Source organism: Heptranchias perlo, chromosome 38, assembly GCF_035084215.1.
Source record: "Heptranchias perlo isolate sHepPer1 chromosome 38, sHepPer1.hap1, whole genome shotgun sequence".
Taxonomy (NCBI): domain Eukaryota; kingdom Metazoa; phylum Chordata; class Chondrichthyes; order Hexanchiformes; family Hexanchidae; genus Heptranchias; species Heptranchias perlo.
In genome coordinates, this window is record NC_090362.1 from 10,364,819 (window position 1) to 10,385,031 (window position 20,213).

Consider the following 20,213-nt stretch of genomic DNA (forward strand, 5'->3'; position numbering starts at 1 on the left):
TTTAAATATTAATTTAAGGGCATGTTCATCCTGGCAGTCATACCCTGGCATGCTGGAAAACCTAGGCTAATGAATTATTTTGAGTCCAGAAAACTCGACATGTAGGTAAATGATAAAGCCATTCTGTGCATAGAAAGTACTACCACCTGAGATATTACTGATACCGTCATGTCTCACAAAAATTGCAAAATTCACTTACATGGATTTTTCCTGAAGTAGCTCCTCCTTGGACTTTCAGACATGTACATGCATATCCTGCCATTAATCAACTGCACATACATTCCTCAATTTAGAATGAACAAAAACTTCTTCTATCACCTCTTCAGTACTCCTTCTTATTACATTATCTCATAATTCCACAAACTGTCCTTTTACCAGGAATGCATGTTCGCTCCCTCCACTTCCTAACCTTCATGCTGCTCCTTGGCGACATCATCGGAAGAAATGGGGTCAGCTTCCACATGTACCTTGACGACACCAGCTACCTCTCTCAATTCTCTGTGCTGTCAGCCTGTCGCCCCTACCTATCTCTGTAACCTCCCCCGTCAAACTGTCTGTTCCTCTGACTCTGGTGTCTTTAGCATCCTTCCCCGCCTTTGGCAACCGTGCCTTCAGCTGCCTAGGCCCAATGCTCTGGAATTCCCTCCCTAAACCTCTCCATCTCCCTCTCTTCCTTAAAGGCCCTCCTTAAAACCCACCTCTTCAACAAAGCTAATGGTCACCCCTCCTTATATCTCCTTCTTTGGCTCGGCATTCATTTGTTTGATTATGTCTCTGTGAAACTTCTTGGGATGTTTTTCTACATTAAAGGTGCTATATAAATGCAACCTGTTGTTGTTGAACATGGATAGTGATTACAGTTCACAAATAGTTGGACCTGTTGTACTGATAATCGAAAATTACTATACGAAAACCCACACACTGCTTCTCGCGGTGTTGTGTCCAGTACAGGTGACTGTAAAGTACAAAGACGGCACTTTAATACAGATGTTTCAGCTGGACTTATCTAACACTCACCATGACCACAATAGCTATTAAATATTTCAGTAAAACAGCTTGATGTTAGGGAGGTGGATTTAATAAATTGTTCAACTATGTGCTATGTTACATGCATTATTTCCACAAGAGATAGAACCAGCCTGTTGTCCATTTAACTCTGCTCTCAGACAATGAGCCAAGCTTCCTTTGTTTGACAAACTCTAAAGCCAGAAATCGTTTTTCTTTTGTTTACTTTTTTTTTATATATTGCTGCACATCCATTCTAATTGATTAGGGATACTTGTCTTCCTCTTGACCATATTGTACCCAGGATTGAAGTATTCCATACTCCACTGCCTATTCTACAGGTCTAACCTTTAGTCTTTACCTTCAGGATAGCCTGCTTGTGGATTTCACGTTTTTTGTCGTCTTCTTTTCTGGCTATGACTGATGCCATTCGCCTCTCTTCCTCCTGAGAAGAAATAAAATGACTTTAGAAATGGAAATGTATGCATTATCTTTAAAGCAATCAGTGGCTACTCACTAGAAACAGCAGCAGCTCAGAGAGCTGTGAAGAGGGTACAATAACTGGTGACCACAAATATATTGCAACACCAGTGAAATTAGACCTAAGAGGATGGCTAAATCATCAAATCTGGATCCTCTTTTTAATGAATGTTGAATTTAACGAAGGCAAAGGCTAGGGAATGGAGGACTTCTTAAAATCTTAATATAGGATTAGATGAAGTAGGGAGGGAGGAGGTTCATGTGGAGCATAAATACCGGCATGGACCTGTTGGGCCGAATGGCCTGTTTCTGTGCTGTACATTCTATGTAATTCTATGTAATCTTAAGCATCATGTCTCATCATCAAGTACTCACAGATCAGGTGCAGCGAGGTTTAGATATAAAGTTCCCTGTACGCTGCCCCATCAAATCATTCCCAGGTCAGGTACACACAGTTAAATGCAGAGTTGATGTTCCCTCTAACAGGTACAACTCACTTTACACCGTCATCAAGCATTCTCAGGTCAGGTATAGATTAGAAGTTCAGTTGAAGCTCCTTCCTTGCTGTCCCTCGAACACTCTCTGGTGAGGTATAGCATGGATACAGTACAGTAAAACTCCCATGCGGTTGAGCCATGTGCATACCATTAGAATTGTGTAAAGATACATCAGTCCAGGCTGCTAAAAGGGATGCAATTGTAGCATCTTGATCTTACAGCATCTGTCAGAGGCCTAAATGCAAGGAAAGTTGTTAAAATCCTGAGATGGCTCACAAGCTCATAAATAAGGTGGCAATCTGCGCTTAATGACTGGTAGTCACCAACCATGTAACATTTTCTGTATCAAATATTTTGACTAGCAATAGCAAATACCAACATCTGTCAGTGAGATTTTAACAATTTGTGACTTCAGCCCACTCAACATGCCCTTACTGCACATCCTGTAGATACTAAAGCATGTTGACACACTACACTGTCAATGCAACTTTAGCATAATATTCTGTGGCAGGCAACTATGAACAAGAAAAGAAAACTGTGGGCCACCTAGCCAGTCCCAGTCTCTAGCAAATATCATATTCCACAATGCTTCTTATATCCCTCTATCAATTTTTTCTCTAGGAATTTATCCAACTGTTTTTTGAATTTACTGATACAATCAGCCCCTTTGCCTCCTTCAGCAGACTATTCCACACATTCACCGTCTTCTGCATAAATCTAAATTATTGTTTCACTCTCCCATTTCTAAGTTTGAGACTATGGGCCCGATATTAGGAGGGCGGCGGGTTCGCAGCGGAGGATCGAATGGGCGCGTGGGTAACGCGCCCAGTGAAATCGGGGTGCTCCGCACGCGATTGCAGCTTGATTGAAGGTACTTACCTTTGCTTCCGGGTTTCGCGCTGGAAAGCTGCGCAGCAGGCGGACTGCGCATGCGCAGCATAGGCTGTCAGCTGGAGGATCCCTATTTAAAGGGGCAGTCCTCCACTGACTGATGCTGCAGAAAATAGGCAAAATTACAGCATGGAGCAGCCCAGGGGGAAGGCTGCTCCCAGGTTTAATGATGCCTCACTCCAGGTCTTATTGGATGGGGTGAGGAGGAGGGGGAGGACAGAGATCTTCCCCCCGGCGGGCGGGAGGAAGTGACCTGCCTCTACCACCAAGAAAGCCTGGCTCGAGGTGGCAGAGGAGGTCACCTGCACCACCAACATATCACACACCTGCATACAGTGCAGGAGGCGCTTCAATGACCTAAGTAGGTCAGCCGAAGTGAGCACACTTACTCATTGCCCTACACTCTGTCTGCCACATCACCGCCCCCACACCACATCTCCTTCTGCACTGCCAACACTACTCTATCACATCACTCCACACACCCAAAGCTCATCCTCATCTTACCTGCACTTACTCACCTCGCCAGTACTCATCCCACCACTACCGCTCAACCCAATCCTCATACAATCTCATGGCTCTATCACATACTCACCCTCTCATGCATCTCTTTCATGGTCAGCCTCACCCAACCTGCCACTACCTGTGCTGCAGCCACAGGGCATGCATCATATATGTGCAGTAGGAAGCATAAGGCAAACGTGTCGTGAGCATGAAGGGGATGCACAAGGGTGTTTGAGGGTTTGTCATGGTTTTTGCTTATATTTCATTTCTGATCAAATCACATAACATATTATATTGGCACCACTACTGCAACGTCTTTGGAAATCTTGTCTGGTTTATGCAATAATGCCCTTTCCTGAGGATCACTATGAAGACCCACAACTGATGCCACCCATTGTGTCACTGCAGAGTAGGTGTAGGTGTATTTGCATTTGCAGGGCTCTTTTGTACAGACGACTGAGAGACGTCGGCGATGTCCCCGGTGGCACCCTGGAAGGATGCGGAGGAGAAGTTGTTGAGGGCAGTGGTGACTTTGACAGTGACAGGTAAAAAGATGGTGCTCGGGCCAGCCAGGAGCAGCTCGGCATGAAGGATGTCCATGACTACATGTCGAGTGACTCTGAGCCTCCATGTGCACTGCTGCTCAGAGAGGTCCAGGAAGCTGAGCCTCGATCTGTAGACCCTGTGGCAAAGGTAGTACTTTCTGCGATGCATCGCTCTCTGCGGTTGCCCTCCCTCCTGCTGTGCAGGTGGATGTGTCACAGCACTGTGTTGTGGAGCTCCACGTGTCAGAGGTGGACGGCGAGACTGGTGATGCTGTTCGCCCTCTGAGGAGGTCATGACTGCAGCTACGGCGGCCCCCATCCGGAAGATGTACATTTTAGGGGGTCCGCAAGGTAGGTAAATGTGTCTGGACACCGGGGTAAGTGTGCAAGTTTGTGAATTTTATTGTTAGGAGGAGGGTGGTGGAGGCCAAACTTTGTCCAAAGTGACAGAGTGGCCTCCTGCAATGAGTGAGGGTCTCCCCCCGCCCCACCTGTCAAATGGACCTTCACAGCTGCCACAAGCTGATGGCTGCAACATGTCCATTTCAACTGGGAGTGTTTCCCCCAGTACGGGAAACAGTCCCAGTTGACTTGAAAATCCCACCCCTCCTAAAATATCAGGTCAATCAGGTCTGTAAACGACCTGAAGTACCTGATTAATTACTTCAAGTGGCATCCCGCCGGCTTTAATTGCCGGCAGGAGTCCCACATGCAGGGGCTGCGCGCGCATGTCAGCGCGTCACTGGGGAACCCGGAAGTGGGCGGGTTGGAGCCAGGCTCCGGACCTGCCCCGGGAATCCCCGATTTTCGCAGCCCCCCCGCCACGAACGCACCCGCTCGGGGGTGCGAAAATCAAGCCCTATGTCCTCTTTTTGCAGAATCTGTAACTGTTATACACACTGATTTATTTATGACGAATGTACCTAAAGCTAACAGGGTATTGGGTTGTATTAATAGATCCATTCAGTGTAAATCAATGGACAGCATTTTGGCACTATACAGGTCGATGGTCAGACTGCATCTAAAGTAATGTGCCCAGTTTTGGTCCCCTCACATGGTGGGTGATATAGCGACTTTGGAAAAGGTCCAGAGGAGAGCTACAAGAATGATTCCTCGCTTAAAGAACCTCAGCTATTCAGCTCAAGGACCTTGGTCTATTTATTTTAGGCAGCGTAAACTTGGAGATATACTTATTTTATACCTTAGAGGTATATAAAATAGTCATAGGGCTGGATAGCATCCCTATTGATAGATTATTCCAGTTTAACAGGGTGGGAGGACCAGGAGACATGAGTTTAAACTGTGGAAGAGTAGGAACACACTGAATGTTAGGCGGTGTGGTGGGTGCTGACTCTCTGCCTTCAAGAGGGAGCTGGACCGGTTCCTGTCTGGAGCGAAGATCGCATCCTATAGAAGGTAAGTGTCTTTATAGATAACACTTGGTCCATGTGATCTCCTGGACTGGTTTCGATCGACTGAGGGGGTTGGAGAGGAATTTTAGAGTATTTTTTCTCTTATTGGCCCTGCGCCTTTTCTGTTTTTTGCCTCTTCCATGGCTGCGGGGATGGGTGTGAGGGAGGTCGGGAGAGGGAAGAAGTGTTTAGCCATGATGCTCCGGCCATCAAGGTGTGGAACAGGCTTGATGGATCAGCTGGACTTTTCTTGCCTCTCAATTTCGTATGTTCATATGATATTTAACCTGCCTATACCCTTTAGGATCTTGAATATTTTAATAAAATCACTCCTGAGCCTTCTCTTCTTCTGTGTAAACATTCCCAGCTTCTCCAGCCTCTCCTCATACCTCAGGTACCTAATCCCAGCTATTTAGTTGATTTTCACTGTACTCTCTCCAATTCCTGGATATTTTTCTCATAATATGGTGACCAGAATTGTACACAGTACTCCGTGGGGCTGGTCCAATGCTCTGTACGAACTCAGGATCACTTGAGCTTTATGCTGTATTCTTTTGGCTATACAGCCCACGATCCTATTTATTGTCTTTATTGCTGCTACAGACTGTGATGATGTCATCAGCAATCTATCCACCACTACGCTCAAATCCCTCTCCTGTATCATGATATGTAGAATAATACCATTTAGCTTATACTGCTTCTGTTCATTATCTTTTCCCAATCTCATTGCTTTTCATTTGTTCCATTTAAATGACAATTGCTGCTCGTAAACTCAGTTCCCCAATCTGTCCAGCTCCTTCTGTATTTAATCAGTCTGTTCCCAATTGTTTGTAGTGTGGTATCATCTGCAAACTTGTCCACAAGGTTTATTATCTCCTTTAATGTAGCAGCATCCCAGGGGTTTCACAGATAAGCATAGGAAATGATGCCAGGCCATGAACAAAATGATTATAGAATCATAGAAAGGTTACAGCACGGAAGGAGGCCATTCGGTCCATCAAGTCCGTGCCAGCTCTATGCAAGAGCAATCCAGCTAGTCCCACTCCCCCGTCCTATCCCTGTAGCCCTGCGAATTTTTTCTTTCAAGTACTTATCCAGTTCCCTTTTCAAGACCATGATTGAATCTGCCTCCATTTCCCCCTTGGGCAGTGTATACCAGATCCTAACCACTCGCTGCATAAAAAAGTTTTTCCTTGTCACCTTTGGTTCTTTTGCTCATCACCGTAAATCTTTGTCCTCTGGTTCTTGACCCTTCCGCCAATGGGAACAGTTTCTCTCTGTCGAGACCCTTCATAATTTTGAGTATCTATCAAATCTCCTCGCAACCATCATTGTTCCAAGGAGGACAACCCCAGCTTCTCCAGTCTATCCACATAACTAAAGTTCTTCATCCCTGGAATCATTCTAGTAAATCTCTTCTGCACCCTCTCTAAGGCCTTCACATCTTTCCTAAAGTGTGGTGCCCACAACTGAACACAATATTCCACTTGTGGCCGAACCAATGCTTTATAAAGGTTCACCATGACTTCCATACTTTGTACTCTATGCCTCTAGTTATAAAGCCCAGGATCCCATATGCTTTTTTAACCGCTTTCTCAACCTGCCACCTTCAACGATTTGTGCACATATACCCCAGATCTCTCTGTTCCTGTAACCTTTTTAGAGTTGAGCCCTCTAGCTTATATTGCCTTTCCTGGTTCTTCCTACCGAAATGTATTACTTTGCATTTTTCTCCATTAAATTTCCATCTGCCATGTGTCCGCCCATGCCACCAGCCTGTCTATAATCCTCTTGAAGTCTATCACTATCTCCTCACTGTTTACTACCCTTCCAAGTTTTGTGTCATTTGCAAATTTTGAAATTGTGCCCTGAACACCCAAGTCCAAGTCACTAATATATATCAAGAAAAACAGTGGTCCCAGTACTGACACCTGGGGAACACCATTGTCCACCTCCCTCCAAAAAACAACCAACCATTCACCACTACTATCTGTTTCCCGTCCCTTAGCCAATTCTGTATCCATGTTGCAACTGCCCCCTTTATTCCATGGGCCGCAATCCATACCGTGTGGCACTTTATCAAACATCTTTTGAAAGTCCATATACTCCACATCAACTGCATTGCCCTCATCTACCCTCTCTGTTCCCTCATCAAAAAACTCAATCAGGTTAGTTAAACACGATTTGCCTTTAACAAATCCGTGCTGGCTTTCCCTATTCAATCTACACTGGTCCAAGTGACTGTTAATTCTGTCCCGGATTATCGTTTCTAAAAGTTTCCCCACCACTGAGGTTAAACTGACTGGCCTATAGTTGCTGGGTTTATGCTTACACCCTTTTTAGAACAAGGGTATAACATTTGCAATTCTCCAGTCCTCTGGCACCACCCCCGTACCTACGGATGTTTGGAAGATTATGGCCAGTACCTCCCCAATTTCCACCCTTGCTTCCCTCAGCAACCTAGGATGCATCCCATCTGGACCGGGTGACTTTTACAACAGCTAGCCTTTCAAGTACCTCTTCTTTATCAATTTTTAGCCCATCCAGCATCTCAACTATATCTTCCTTTACTGAGACTCCGGCAGTATCTTCTTCCTTGGTAAAGATAGATGCGAAGTACTCATTGTAGGTTGGAAGAGGTAATGGAAAGCTTGTTTGAAGAAATGGGTTTTGAGATGTTGGGATGGAGTGGGGATGAAAAGTAGGTGGAATAATTTTGGAATGGAGCCAAAGCAGTAACAGCAGCAGCAGAAATAGAGAACTGAAACTTTTACTAAATATTACTTTGGACTGACTGTCTAATGGATGGGAGGGAATACTAACCTACTGCATTCTAGTTAATCATTTTCTTCATGCTGTCTGTTCGGAAGCATCGAATTACTGATGTAGCAAAGCAGGATGCATCTGATGGCCTTCCAATGATGGCATGGCGATTGCTCTGGTCGGGGGGCGTTGGGGAGAGTCTGTATCCATTTCCTATGTGTTTTAAACACTGGAGCAGAAATCCCTCCCAAAATAACGGAGGAGCTCAACAGCACTCTACGCTGTTAATGGCAAAATGGAGGAGCAAGTTCCGGCGTTCGCACATGTTAAAAATTAACTTTTAAAAATGTGGAGTCTCATATTACTCCTTATTTTAATAGTTTTTGGTCTTCTAAAAAAAAATTTAAAATTACAAAATTTTTTTTTTACTTTTCCCTTCTGTCTCTTTAATTTAATTCAATTATTTCTTTGGTATTGTATAAAAAAATTAAACTTTTTATTTACAATGTCATACAGAATACTAACTTTAAATGAATGAAGTCTGCTTGCCTGCTGGAGCAATGCAGCCTGAATCTGTGGGCGTGACTTCTCTTCCTGACAAATTTTTCCAACTGCATGGCAACTCATGCTGCTCAGAGACTGGGTTGATAGTGCACAATTTTTTTGAAGTTCAAATTCAAGCAATTCGACGCCACAGAGCCATCAGTAAGTAATTTTGTTAATTTACTTTGCAGGTGCAGCGGTGACCGTTGCCTTGGCAGCACATCTACAGCCTTGGATGGCAGATTCAACATTACTAACCTCTGGAATTCTGAAGCCGCAATTCTTAACATTAAAGCTGCTAAATATCAGTGTAATTGGTCTGGATTCTGGATCTTAGTAACACATGTGCAAATATTCAATGGATAATTTTCCTCACTTTTAATTCTGCATAAAAATCCCAGCAATCAGAATAAATGAGCAGTTGTGACAGGCTCAGATGCTGCCTGTGAGTCCATGTCATGGTTGCCAAGATAAAACCGAAGTTATTCCCACATGGTGTAGCACTCCCTGCTGGGGATCCAACACACTAACATAAACATATAATTAAAGAAAATGTAGGGAGAGCCATAATAATCCTAATGCAACCTATAAACTAGGAAAGCTGAGTCACAGTACAAAGTGTTAGAAGGTACTGAAAACAAAAACAAAGCCCTGGGGTCAAACCAGGTTTCCACTCACTTTAAAGCCTTGCAGCTTTGGTTTCAGTATTGCTGTCTCTTGAATCTCTTTTGCAGCCAGGACATCTCACAAGCACATTAAAGAATTACTGCACGCTGGAGTGATTACCATGGCAGAAGAATGTGCTCTGCTGCTGATAGATTGAAGTAACGGGTCGATAGACCATGAAGGTTAGTCATCTTATGAAAAGTTACATGGTGTACAATGGAAGTGTTGTACAGATTGAAGAGTCAAGCCTGAGCAGTACCTAGCCAGCATCAAGAGCAACAGGTAGTCTACTCTGGGGGGGGGGGGGGGGGGGAGGGGGAGGGGGATCCTTTCAGCCTTTGCTTGACGTTTACCAACTTTGCATTTCTGTGTTGTTCTTCTGCTGTCACGGCCTGAGTTAAACAGCCTTTTAACACATGCAATTGTTAACTGGCTTGGGGGAATATCTGGAACCGATCAAGAAAATCATAGGATGTCATTTGTGACTTTGATAAGGGCTGTTTCTCAACCACCTCTCTCGACTCCTCCACTGATTTGTCATACTGCTTGTCCGACATCCAGTACTGGATTGGCAGAAATTTCCTCCAATTAAATATTGGGAACACTGAAGCCATTGTCTTCTGTCCCCTACACAAACTCCATTCCCTAGCCACCGATTCCATCCCTCTCCCAGGCCACTGTCTGAGGCTGAACCGGACTGTTTGCAACCTTGACGTCCTATTTGACCCTGAACTGAGCTTTTGTCCTTATATCCTCTCCATCACCAAGACTGCCTACATCCACCTCTGTAACATCGCCCATCTCCGTCCCTGTCTCAGCTCATCTGCTGCTGAAAACTTCATCCATTCCTTTGTAACCTCAAGACCCGACTATTCCAATGCTCTCCTGGCCGGCCTCCCATCTTGCACCCTCTGTAAACTTGAGCTCATCCAAAGCTCGCTGACCTACTTTGGCTCCCGGAACACCTCAACTTTAAAATTCTCATCTTTGTTTTCAAATCCCTCCATGGCCTCGCCCTTCCCTATCTCTGTAACCTCCTTCGGCCCTACCCTCTGAGATCCTCTGCGCTCCTCCAATTCTGGCCTCTTGTGCACCCCGATTTTCATCACTGCACCATTGGTGGCTGTGCCTTCAGCTGCCTAAACCCTAAGCTCTGGAATTTCCCTACTAAACCTCACCACCTCTCTCTCCTCCTTTAAGACGTTCCTTAAAACCTACCTCTTTGATCAAGCTTTTGGTCACCTGTCCTAATATCTCCCTATGTGGCTCGGTGTCAAATTTTGTTTGATAATCGCTCCTGTAAAGTTTCACTACTTTAAAGGCGCTATATAAATGCAAGTTGTTTTGTTTCGATGGCCAGAACGGTCACAGTTCTCAAGGTGTGGTCTGCCAGAGCATGAAGCAGTTTGAGAATGATTTCTATTGACTTGTAGTCTACTGTTTTGGCTATGGAGTTGAGCATTCGATTTTCTGCGTTGACCCACAATGATTGGGCACGTTGAGTGGAGTTCTTATCTATTACCTATTTTTTATTCCTCTATGCAGTTCTTCACACTTGTCTGTATTAAAATGGATCTGTCATTATTTCACCCATTAAGATATTTTGTCTTAAGCTACCTTTTCACATTCAGCTGCATCTTCTGGTTTGGTACGATCTGTGAATTTTACCAGTTTGCATTGAGCTTCTGAATCCAAGTTATTAATGCAAATTAGAAACAGTGGGCGTCCCAACAATGATGCCTAGGCTACCCCGTTCAGCATTTTGTCTCACTCTCTGTTGCTTCCTGCCCATCAGACAATTTTTATGAATTCCCTAAGTTTTAGCATGAATCGCCACTATTTCAAACTTTAATAATAGTCCTTTACGTGGAACTGTGTCAAATCCTGTTTTGGAAATCAAGATACACCATGTTGTGAGGCTTTCTACGGGTCGTTTGGATATTCACTTGCTCAAAAAAAGTCAAGAAGGTTGCTTAGGCAGGATCTTCCCTTTTTTCTGTTTACTAGGTTATCATCATGCAGGTAATCCTCAAATTTACTACATAATAATCAATTCCATTATTTTACCAGGAATTTATATAAGACTAAAAGGTCTGTCATTGCCTGGGCACCGTGTTCACCTTTTTCCAATCTACTATAAGCTTCACAGTCACTCTCAATGCATCATAAATCTCCTTTTAGGGATAGATGTCATCCCCTAGTGAATATCTGAAGAAAGTAATAACTTATTATATTTACTATAGATTAAGAGACTATAAATTGCAAATAAATGTAATTCAAAAGCTGTAAGCATTCGTATCCTAATATCACAAACAGAAATTTCCATCCTTTTAACCCATTTTTCAGCAAGCTTACAATACTGATTTGTTCAAGTATATTCTTCTATGTTATCACCGACCATGATCTGCTGCCAATCAATTTTGTTCATACGCCTTGAACCAGTGATATTTTATAATAACTTGGCTACGATAAGCAGTTATTATTTTTGATCTTTTACTGAAGTGTAGCTGTGAACAACAGTATATCTGATACATGTTTTCACCTGAGGTGAATTTATCCCAGAAAATGTCTCTTCTCAGCACAATATTGCAGCATGAATGAGTTAATATAAACTAGTTCATTTACTATGATTTTAATTCTCATGTTATTACTTGAAAGTGCTGCTCCAGCTGTGCGCTAAGAACATAATTCAGGGGGTCCCAACAGAGAACATCTATCTCTACAATAAGCATTTGCTGCCTAAATTATCACTGCCTGGTGCAAATTTACAACAGTGAAATTTGTGAATATCCACAAACTTTAGTTTATGAAAGGTCTGCAAAAAGCACAAAATACCCAAGTCTTTAATGTGTTACGTCAGTTGCTGTAACCTTCATACCAACAGAATACAAAGCCCAACTTTAGTAGTTAAGACATTCATTCAACAACTATGGTTTCTGGTTCAAGTGGTGGAAGCTGCCCAGTAAATGGCATGCCATGCAAAAGTGCAGAATTCATCTTCTACCCCCTCCCCTATTATACTGCACGTTTCCCAGCTACTTTCCTAAACTTGCAGCAAGTTATTGTATCTCAATTCATGGTAGCAATTCCAAATGAGGTTTCCTCCAATTCCTGGGCTTGCAGCAGTATAAAGAGTTGTTGACCGCACTGTAAGTACCCTACAAACCACTTCTGCAGTATGAGCAACTGTGGTGCATGCACTCAGGGCGGAAATTATTTTATCGTTCTAAAACAAACTCTCCCTAGATATGCTGAATTCAGTCAAGAATCCAGGCATAGGAATAAAGTTCGAACTGATGGAGTGTTACAGCCTCTAATGTCACAAATCAATGTTTGACATTCTAAGTGCACATGTATTGGTGTGAGCAGTCAGTGTAACTAGTCCAGTCTACAAATACATGCTTATGTAGCGGCACATCCTGGAACTGGTATGGAAGAAGCATCAAAGAATAACAGGGGCACCGAAGCAGGGAAAGAACAGGGAGAGATCATTTATTCCAGTACCAAGCAGAGCTTCCACTGGCTCAAATCAGAACAAGGGCTAGTTGTCAGAAACCACAAAAGATTCTTCAGTAGTTTACAACTGAAGGAGAGTACAATTCTCAGCACAGAGATGGGCAAGGGTTGTTGAAGATGGAAAAATGAAAGCAGGAGTAAACAATATAAAGCAAATATCTGTTACCATTGCCATTTCCGGTCATAATTTACGGCCAATTTTCCTGTTCAGTGAAGAAACAGTGAGAATAAAACAGTCATCAACTGTAGACTCTTTTACCAGGCAACTGATACTAATCTATCCAGTGATAGAATAAAAGCATTTACAAATAATCAACAAGCATGCTACATACAGAGCCTTGCCTTCACTTCGGCCATGTGGCATGGCTGCCACTCAAAGAAATAACAGCAAATTGTCAAAAACGCAGAACAATGATTGGTGATGGATGGGTATGGGTATACATACATCTTTGGATTATCCCCAGGCCTTTGCAATGAATGAGAAATGAGTGCTGTACAGAGACACTTTTGTATTTTTAAAATTATTTCCCTATTGGATTAGCTAAAGAAATAGTGAGATTCAGCTTGGCTAATAATGGAACAATCACGTTTTTCAGCAGCCCTGGGACCGGCTCAGTCTAAGATTAGATCCAGCCTGTTGAATGGAAATTTGTTTTACTGCCAAACTGGCAAATTTAATTTCTCTGTGTCACATTTTTAAAACAAAATTATAGAACACGTGTCAAATTTGTTCAATAATTCTTTGTCCTTTATTTCATATCCTTAGACAAAGGCTTTATGATTTAAAGATGTTCTTTGTAAATATGAGAGCGATCTGGAAGGTTTTACACATATTCATGTACAATGTTTTGACACATCTGGCAGAATGGGATATTGGAATGCAAGTCTTTTCCACAAAATGCTTTAATTTTGAAGGGGAAAAAAAATAGAACTCTACATTTTCCCTCAGTTTCCAGCTGCACGCTGCCGCAGACAATACCTTGGGATGTGTTGGGTGAGAGAACTGCTTCCTAGATTAAACAACCCACAACCCTCTGGTCCAGAGTTCTGTGCACTAATAGACTACAAAACAGGCTTTATACACTTAATCTAACTGGAAGTATATGAATTAAGTTCACATATCATTACCCTCTTTGTCGGTGCTCCCCAACACATGCTGGCAGCACAATCAGCAGAATGCAATAGAAATAATACTGGCTGGGAATCAGACTGACTGGAGGATATGGCAATTTATGTTAGTTACTGTTACATCTTGCTTTAAATTTTAATTTAGTAAGAAACTTTTTAAAAAGCAAATATACAGCAATTATCAGACAACCTGTTTTTGCTGTTCCCTTCTGCCTGTATAAAGGACACACGATAATGAAACAAGGGACACAATTTAACTCCAGTAAATTGTGTTAACCTAGCAATAAACAAGCAATGTTTGTGATCATTTGAATCAAATTATTACAGCACAGAAATAAAAACAGAAAATGCTGGAAATACTCAGCAAGCCAGGCAACATCTGTGGGGAAAGAAACAGAGTTAACATTTCAGGTCAATGACCCTCCGACAGAACTGGAAGACATTAAAAAGTTAACAGTTCTTAAGCAAGTACAGGGCCAGGGAAAGTAGGGAGGGAGGGGTGGGGAGGAAAGAACAAAGGGGAAGGTCTGTGATAGGGTGGAGGGCAGGAGTGATTAAATGACAAAAGGCATGATGGTGCAAGGCAAGGAGGGTGGGAATGGGACAAATAAAGAAACAAAAGATGGCTCTAGGGGAGCTGTAAATGGCAACAGCAGAACCATAGCCAGCAGCTTTATTTTTCTTATTCATTTATGGGATGTGGGAGTCGCTGGCAAGGCCAGCATTTATTGCCCATCCCTAATTGCCCTTGAGAAGATGGTGGTGAGCCACCTTCTTGAACCGCTGCAGTCCGTGTGGTGAAGGTACTCCCACAGTGCTGTTAGGTAGGGAGTTCCAGGATTTTGACCCAATGAAGGAACAGCGATATATTTCCAAGTTGTATTTCCTATCACAGCCCTTTCCCACCTCCTTTTCCCTGGCTCTGTATTTGCTTAAAAGCTGTTCATCTCTAACATCTTCCAGTTCTGACGAAAGGTCATCGTCCTGAAACGTTAACTCGGTTTCTCTCTCCACAGATGCTACCTGTCCTGCTGAGTGTTTCCAGCATTTTCTGTTTTTATTGAAGATTTCCAGCATCTGCAGTATTTTGCTTTTGTAACAATAACATTTCCTTATAAAAAAAAATTATGGACTGCTTCAACAATAGTTTGTGGCAGAGAATTCCACATTTCTAACTCCTCTTAATTCAAGGGATCAAGGGATAAGGGGGTTGGGCGGGAAAGTGGAGTTGAAGTCGAAGATCAGCCATGATCTTATTGAATGGCGGAGCAGATCAAGGAGCCGTATGGCCTACTCCTGCTCCTATTTCTTATGTTCTTATTGTGAATATCTTACATTTATTTCCTCTCATTAGCAGCTTGATATACAGTGGAAACAATCTATCACATGTATCTAATCATAACCTGTCATTATTTTGAATACCTCTACTAGTTATCGTTAACCTTCTTAGCTCTATTCAAAAGCCACAGCTTCTCAAATCTCTCTTCATAACTGTAACTCCCTCATCACCGGTAATATTCTAATGAAGTGTAGCCTTTGCTGTATCCAGTGCACACATCCATTTCTTGATATCACATGGAGTGAATCAAATTGGCTGAAGACTGGCTTCTGTGATGGTGGGGATATCGGGAGGAGGCAGAGATGGATCATCCACTCAGCACTTCTGGCTGAAGACAGTTGCAAACACTATAGCCTTGTCTTTTGCACTCACCTGCTGGACTCCATCATCATTGAGGATGACAATGTTCATGGAGCCTCCTCCTCCCGTTAGTTGCTTAATTGTTCACCATCATTCACGACTGGATGTGGCAGGATTGCAGAACTTTGATCTGATCCGTTGGTTGCGTGATCATTTAGCTCTGTCTATAGCCTGCTGCTTCCATTGTTTAGCATGCATGCAAGTCCTGTTTTGTAGGATGATACCAGAACTGAGAGGATATCCTTATTAGGAAAGGCTGAACAGGCTGGGACTCTTTTCTCTAGATAAGAGAAGGCTGAGGGGTGACCTGATAGAGGTCTAAGGTAATGATAGGGTTTGATAGGGTAGACGTGGAGAAAATGTTTCCACTTGTGGGGGAGTCCAAAACTAGAGGCCATAAATATAAGATAGTCACTAATAAACCCAATAGGGAATTAAGGAGAAACCTCTTTACCTAAAGATTGGTTAGAATGTGGAACGCGCTACCACAAGGAGTAGGAACATAGGAACAGGAGTAGGCCATTCAGCCCTTCGTGCCTGCTCTGCCATTTGATAAGATCATGGCTAATCTGTGATCTAACTCCATATACCTGCTTTTGGCCCATATCCCTTAATACCTTTGGTTGCCAAAAAGCTATCTATCTCAGATTTAAATTTAGCAATTGAGCTAGTATCAATTGCCGTTTGCGGAAGAGAGTTCCAAACTTCTACCACCCTTTGTGTGTAGAAATGTTTTCTAATCTCGCTCCTGAGTAGTTGAGGCAAATAACAAACGCATTTAAGGGTAAGCTAGATAAGCACATGAGGGAGAAAAGAATAGAAGGGTATCCTGATAGGGCTAGAAAGGGAGGGAGAAGGCTCATGTGGAGCATAAATGCTGGCATAGACCAGCTGGGCCGAATGGCCTGTTTCTGTGCTATAGTTTTGACGTAACTCAATGTAGCTTCACCAGATTGGCACCTCATTTTCAGGTACGCCTGGTGCTGCTCCCCGCATGCTCTTCTACACTCCTCATTGAGCCAGGGTTGATTATCTGGCTTGATGGTGATGAAGGAATGCGGGATATGTTGGGCCATGAGGTTACATATTGCCCTAGTATACAGTTCTGCTGCTGCTGATGACCCACAGCGCCTCATGGATGCCCAGTTTTGAGCTGTTAGATCTGTTCTTAATCTCCCATTTAGCACGGTGGTAGTGTCACACGACACGATGGAGGGTGTCTTCAGTGTGAAGATGGCACTTGGTCTCTACAAGGACTGTGCAGTGGTCACTCCTACCAATGCTGAGATGGATAGATGCCTCTGAGACAAGTAAATTATTACCTCGTGTTGGTTCTCTCACCACCTGCCACAGCAAGCTTAGTCTGGCAGCTATGTCCTTCAGGACTCAGTCAGCTCGGTCAGTGGTGGTGCTACCAAGCCACTCTTGGTGATGGACATCGAAGTTCCCCCACCCAGAGTACACTCTGTGCCCTTACTACCCTCAGTGCTTCCCCCAAGTGGTGTTCAAAATGGAGGCATATGATTCACCAGCTGAGGGAGGGCGGTAAATGGTAATCAGCAGGAGGTTTCCTTCCTAAGCTTTACTCAGGATCCTCAGATATATAAACTATACATCAGGTCCTGGTAATTAAATTAAGCAGCACTTGAAGCAAGAGGATTAAGGATAGCTTTTCCTGTGTTTACACTATATACAGAACAGGAGGATCAGATGATAATAGAATATAAAGCAGACATAAAGAAATCTCTGAGAATCATCCAAAAAAGAGGACAAAGAGAAAATACAATTAAAAACAAGAGCTAAACCCTGGAAATAATCAGTGCCCAATTCTTCTCCTTATTGAAAGCAGACTAAATACTTTCAGACATACTAATTCCCTGGTTAAACATCCCAAAGAATGCACTTGAGCAACTGTCTCTACTTAAAGAAACTTGAAACGTGTGCAGTCTTCACTCAAACCTATCGAGAAATTTGCTGATATGTAGTGGAATCATTTAAAAAGCATTCAGATTAAAGCAGGCGAGCAAAGCCTCGCCTTGCAATCCAAAGATCCTCATCCTTTCTTTGAAAAATCTCCGAATGGTTTTACTGCAGTTATATGTCCCTGCATGCATCCTCCATTTTCCAGACACTGGATTATTTCTTGGTACCCACTCCATCATCATTAGCCATTATGCTTCAAACTCTCGAACTCCCTCCCTAAATCCCTCTACCCTACCTCCTTTCTCCCTGCTTTCAAAAGCATCTGACAAGTGGGACATCAGATTACGATGAGGCTGATGGAAGTATGTGAAATGTGACAGGGCAGGCTGCAGGCATTCTGAAGTCTTGTTTTAGATCCCTAGACAAATCTGGTGGATTATTGCAGCTTGTTGCATACTACATAGCATTGCAATAAAGAAAGGCTTGCTGCTTCTGGAAGCTTAACAGTTTGATGAAGAAGATGGGGCAGGGGAGCACCTCCATCCACACCCTGAGAAAGGTGCACAGGAAAGAGAGGACAAAAACTGGACAGCCAGCAGCAAAAGAAAGGAGGACATAACGTGTAGCCCAGTGCTTTAAATTAAGTAACGAAGTCTTGCTGCAATTGTACAGAGCTTTGGTGAGACCACACCTGGAGTACTGTGCACAGTTTTGGCCTCCTTATCTAAGGAGGGATATACTTGGAGGCGGTGCAACAAAGATTCACTAGATTGATTCTGGGATGAAAGGGTTGTCCTATGAGGAGAGATTAAGTAGAATGGGCCTATACTCTCTGGAGTTTAGAAGAATGAGAGGTGATCTCATTGAAACATATAAGGTTCTGAGGGGGCTTGACAGGGTAGATACTGAGACGTTGTTTCCCCTGGCTGGAGAGTCTAGAACTAGGGGGCATAGTCTCAGGATATGGGGTCGCCAATTAAGAGTGAGATGAGGAGGAATTTCTTCACTCAGAGGGTTATGAATCTTTGGAATTCTCTGCCCCTGAGGGCTGTGGATGCTGTGTCATTGAGTAAATTCAAGACTGAGGTAGATAGATTTTTGGACTCTAGGGTAATCAAGGGATATAGGGATTGGGCGGGAAAGTGGAGTTGAGGCCAAAGATCAGCCATGATCTTATTGAATGGCGGAGGAGGCTCGAGGGGTCATATGATCCTCTTTCTTATTTTTTTAATAAACTTTGACACACTAAATAAAGTCATTTCACACCTGCTGATTCTTCCTCCCCCCTCCACCTTCACAAAGCCCCTGGCTGTCAAAGATTTCTGCCTATTTTCTTCCTAAGTCAGAAGTTTACATTTCCCCTGCTATCATCCAACTCCCAAAAGTTTTAAGCATACACAGAAATGAATTCAGACCTCTGGTCGAGCTTCCAGTCTACTTCTTCTATGAGGTACTCTCTGTGTGAGACATGGCTGAGTGGTGGGTAGCTGGAAATGTTGCCCTGGAGCCTCAAGAGACTTGAGGCAACTCTCATTTCAGGGAAGCAGCTCATCAGAGCACCCAACCTCCAGTAGGCAAGCGGGGTGGGGTCCATGTCTGAAGCTCTCTTGTGTACAGGGATTGGAAGGGCCCCAAGGACGCAGGCTCATTACCACTCTTTGGAGAGACAGCAACATCTGTGACCACTCCTTGCAGCCCACTGATGCAGCACACCAGGTTCAGAGGTTCTACTGGTCAGTGTCATTACAGACTGAATAGTCCTCATCAGTTCTTGAAAGCCCTGTGCAAATACTACATTCAGGCTGACTCTCAAGGCATTTATTGAAGCAGTGGTAGCTGCCATTACGGAAGCATTCACCGTTTTTAGTACCTCCTCCTGCCGCCTTGTTGCTGCAGAAATCTCCTGGACTGTCACTCTCTCCAGGATGTTCCACATGTCGTGGGAAACTTCCTGCAATGTGTTGCAAATGAGTGTAGATGACTCCTCCCACTTGTCCATCACCTTAACTGTAGCATGGATGCCATCTCCACATGTGATTGATGCTCCCTAACCACAGCTCTTTTGAAGACTGGGCCTCTGAAATCAGTGCCACTAGGCCCCTCAACTGAGGATCGTCATTTTTCAACCCTTCATGGGAAAATAGTTCTGTCCCTCTCTTCCATGACTAGATCCTTATTCTCACTGATACTCAGTGCTTCACCCAGTGAAAACGCTTCTGACTCACAAACTTCACCCTCCCGAGTGAGTGTCAGAGTTGTTGTTGGGGCACCGAAGATGTCAGATACCATGCTGTAGTTAGTGATGAAGTGGAATGAATTGCAGATCTGGAAGTGGAAGTGCCGGTGGTCTGAAAGTGCCTAGGTGGTCATCAGAGTGGCCGGTCTCTTTTTACAATAAATAAACTGCCCTAGAAGACTGGTAGATGCTCCTAGGGTAGGCTTTGTGAGTTGATAGAGTAGTTGCGAGTTCAGCCGGTGCCTGAGTATTTGCAGAAGTTACTGTTTGCATAGCTAAGTTTCCCTGATACAGACGTGATGACAGAGAAAAAGCATGAAAAGGTAAGATGAGTGAAGCCTCTATCAGTGGTACAGGATGTGGACTGGCAATACTGCCTTGACTTACCTTGTCCCCACCCCCCTTGTG

General features: G+C 43.5%; 1 protein-coding gene across 3 annotated transcripts in view; it reads right to left on the bottom strand.

Annotated features, from left to right (window-relative positions):
* Positions 1 to 20,213, bottom strand: part of LOC137304728 (leucine-rich repeat-containing protein 49-like) — a 238,100-nt gene that overhangs the window by 115,909 nt on the left and 101,978 nt on the right. For all 3 annotated transcript variants that reach the window (XR_010958635.1, XR_010958634.1, XM_067973404.1), the window contains exon 11: positions 1,367 to 1,450. Coding sequence is in view for 1 of the 3 variants with exons in the window: in XM_067973404.1 (XP_067829505.1) it covers positions 1,367 to 1,450 (84 nt within the window). In the remaining 2 variants the exon portion in view is untranslated. The remainder of the gene's footprint in view (positions 1 to 1,366; positions 1,451 to 20,213) is intronic.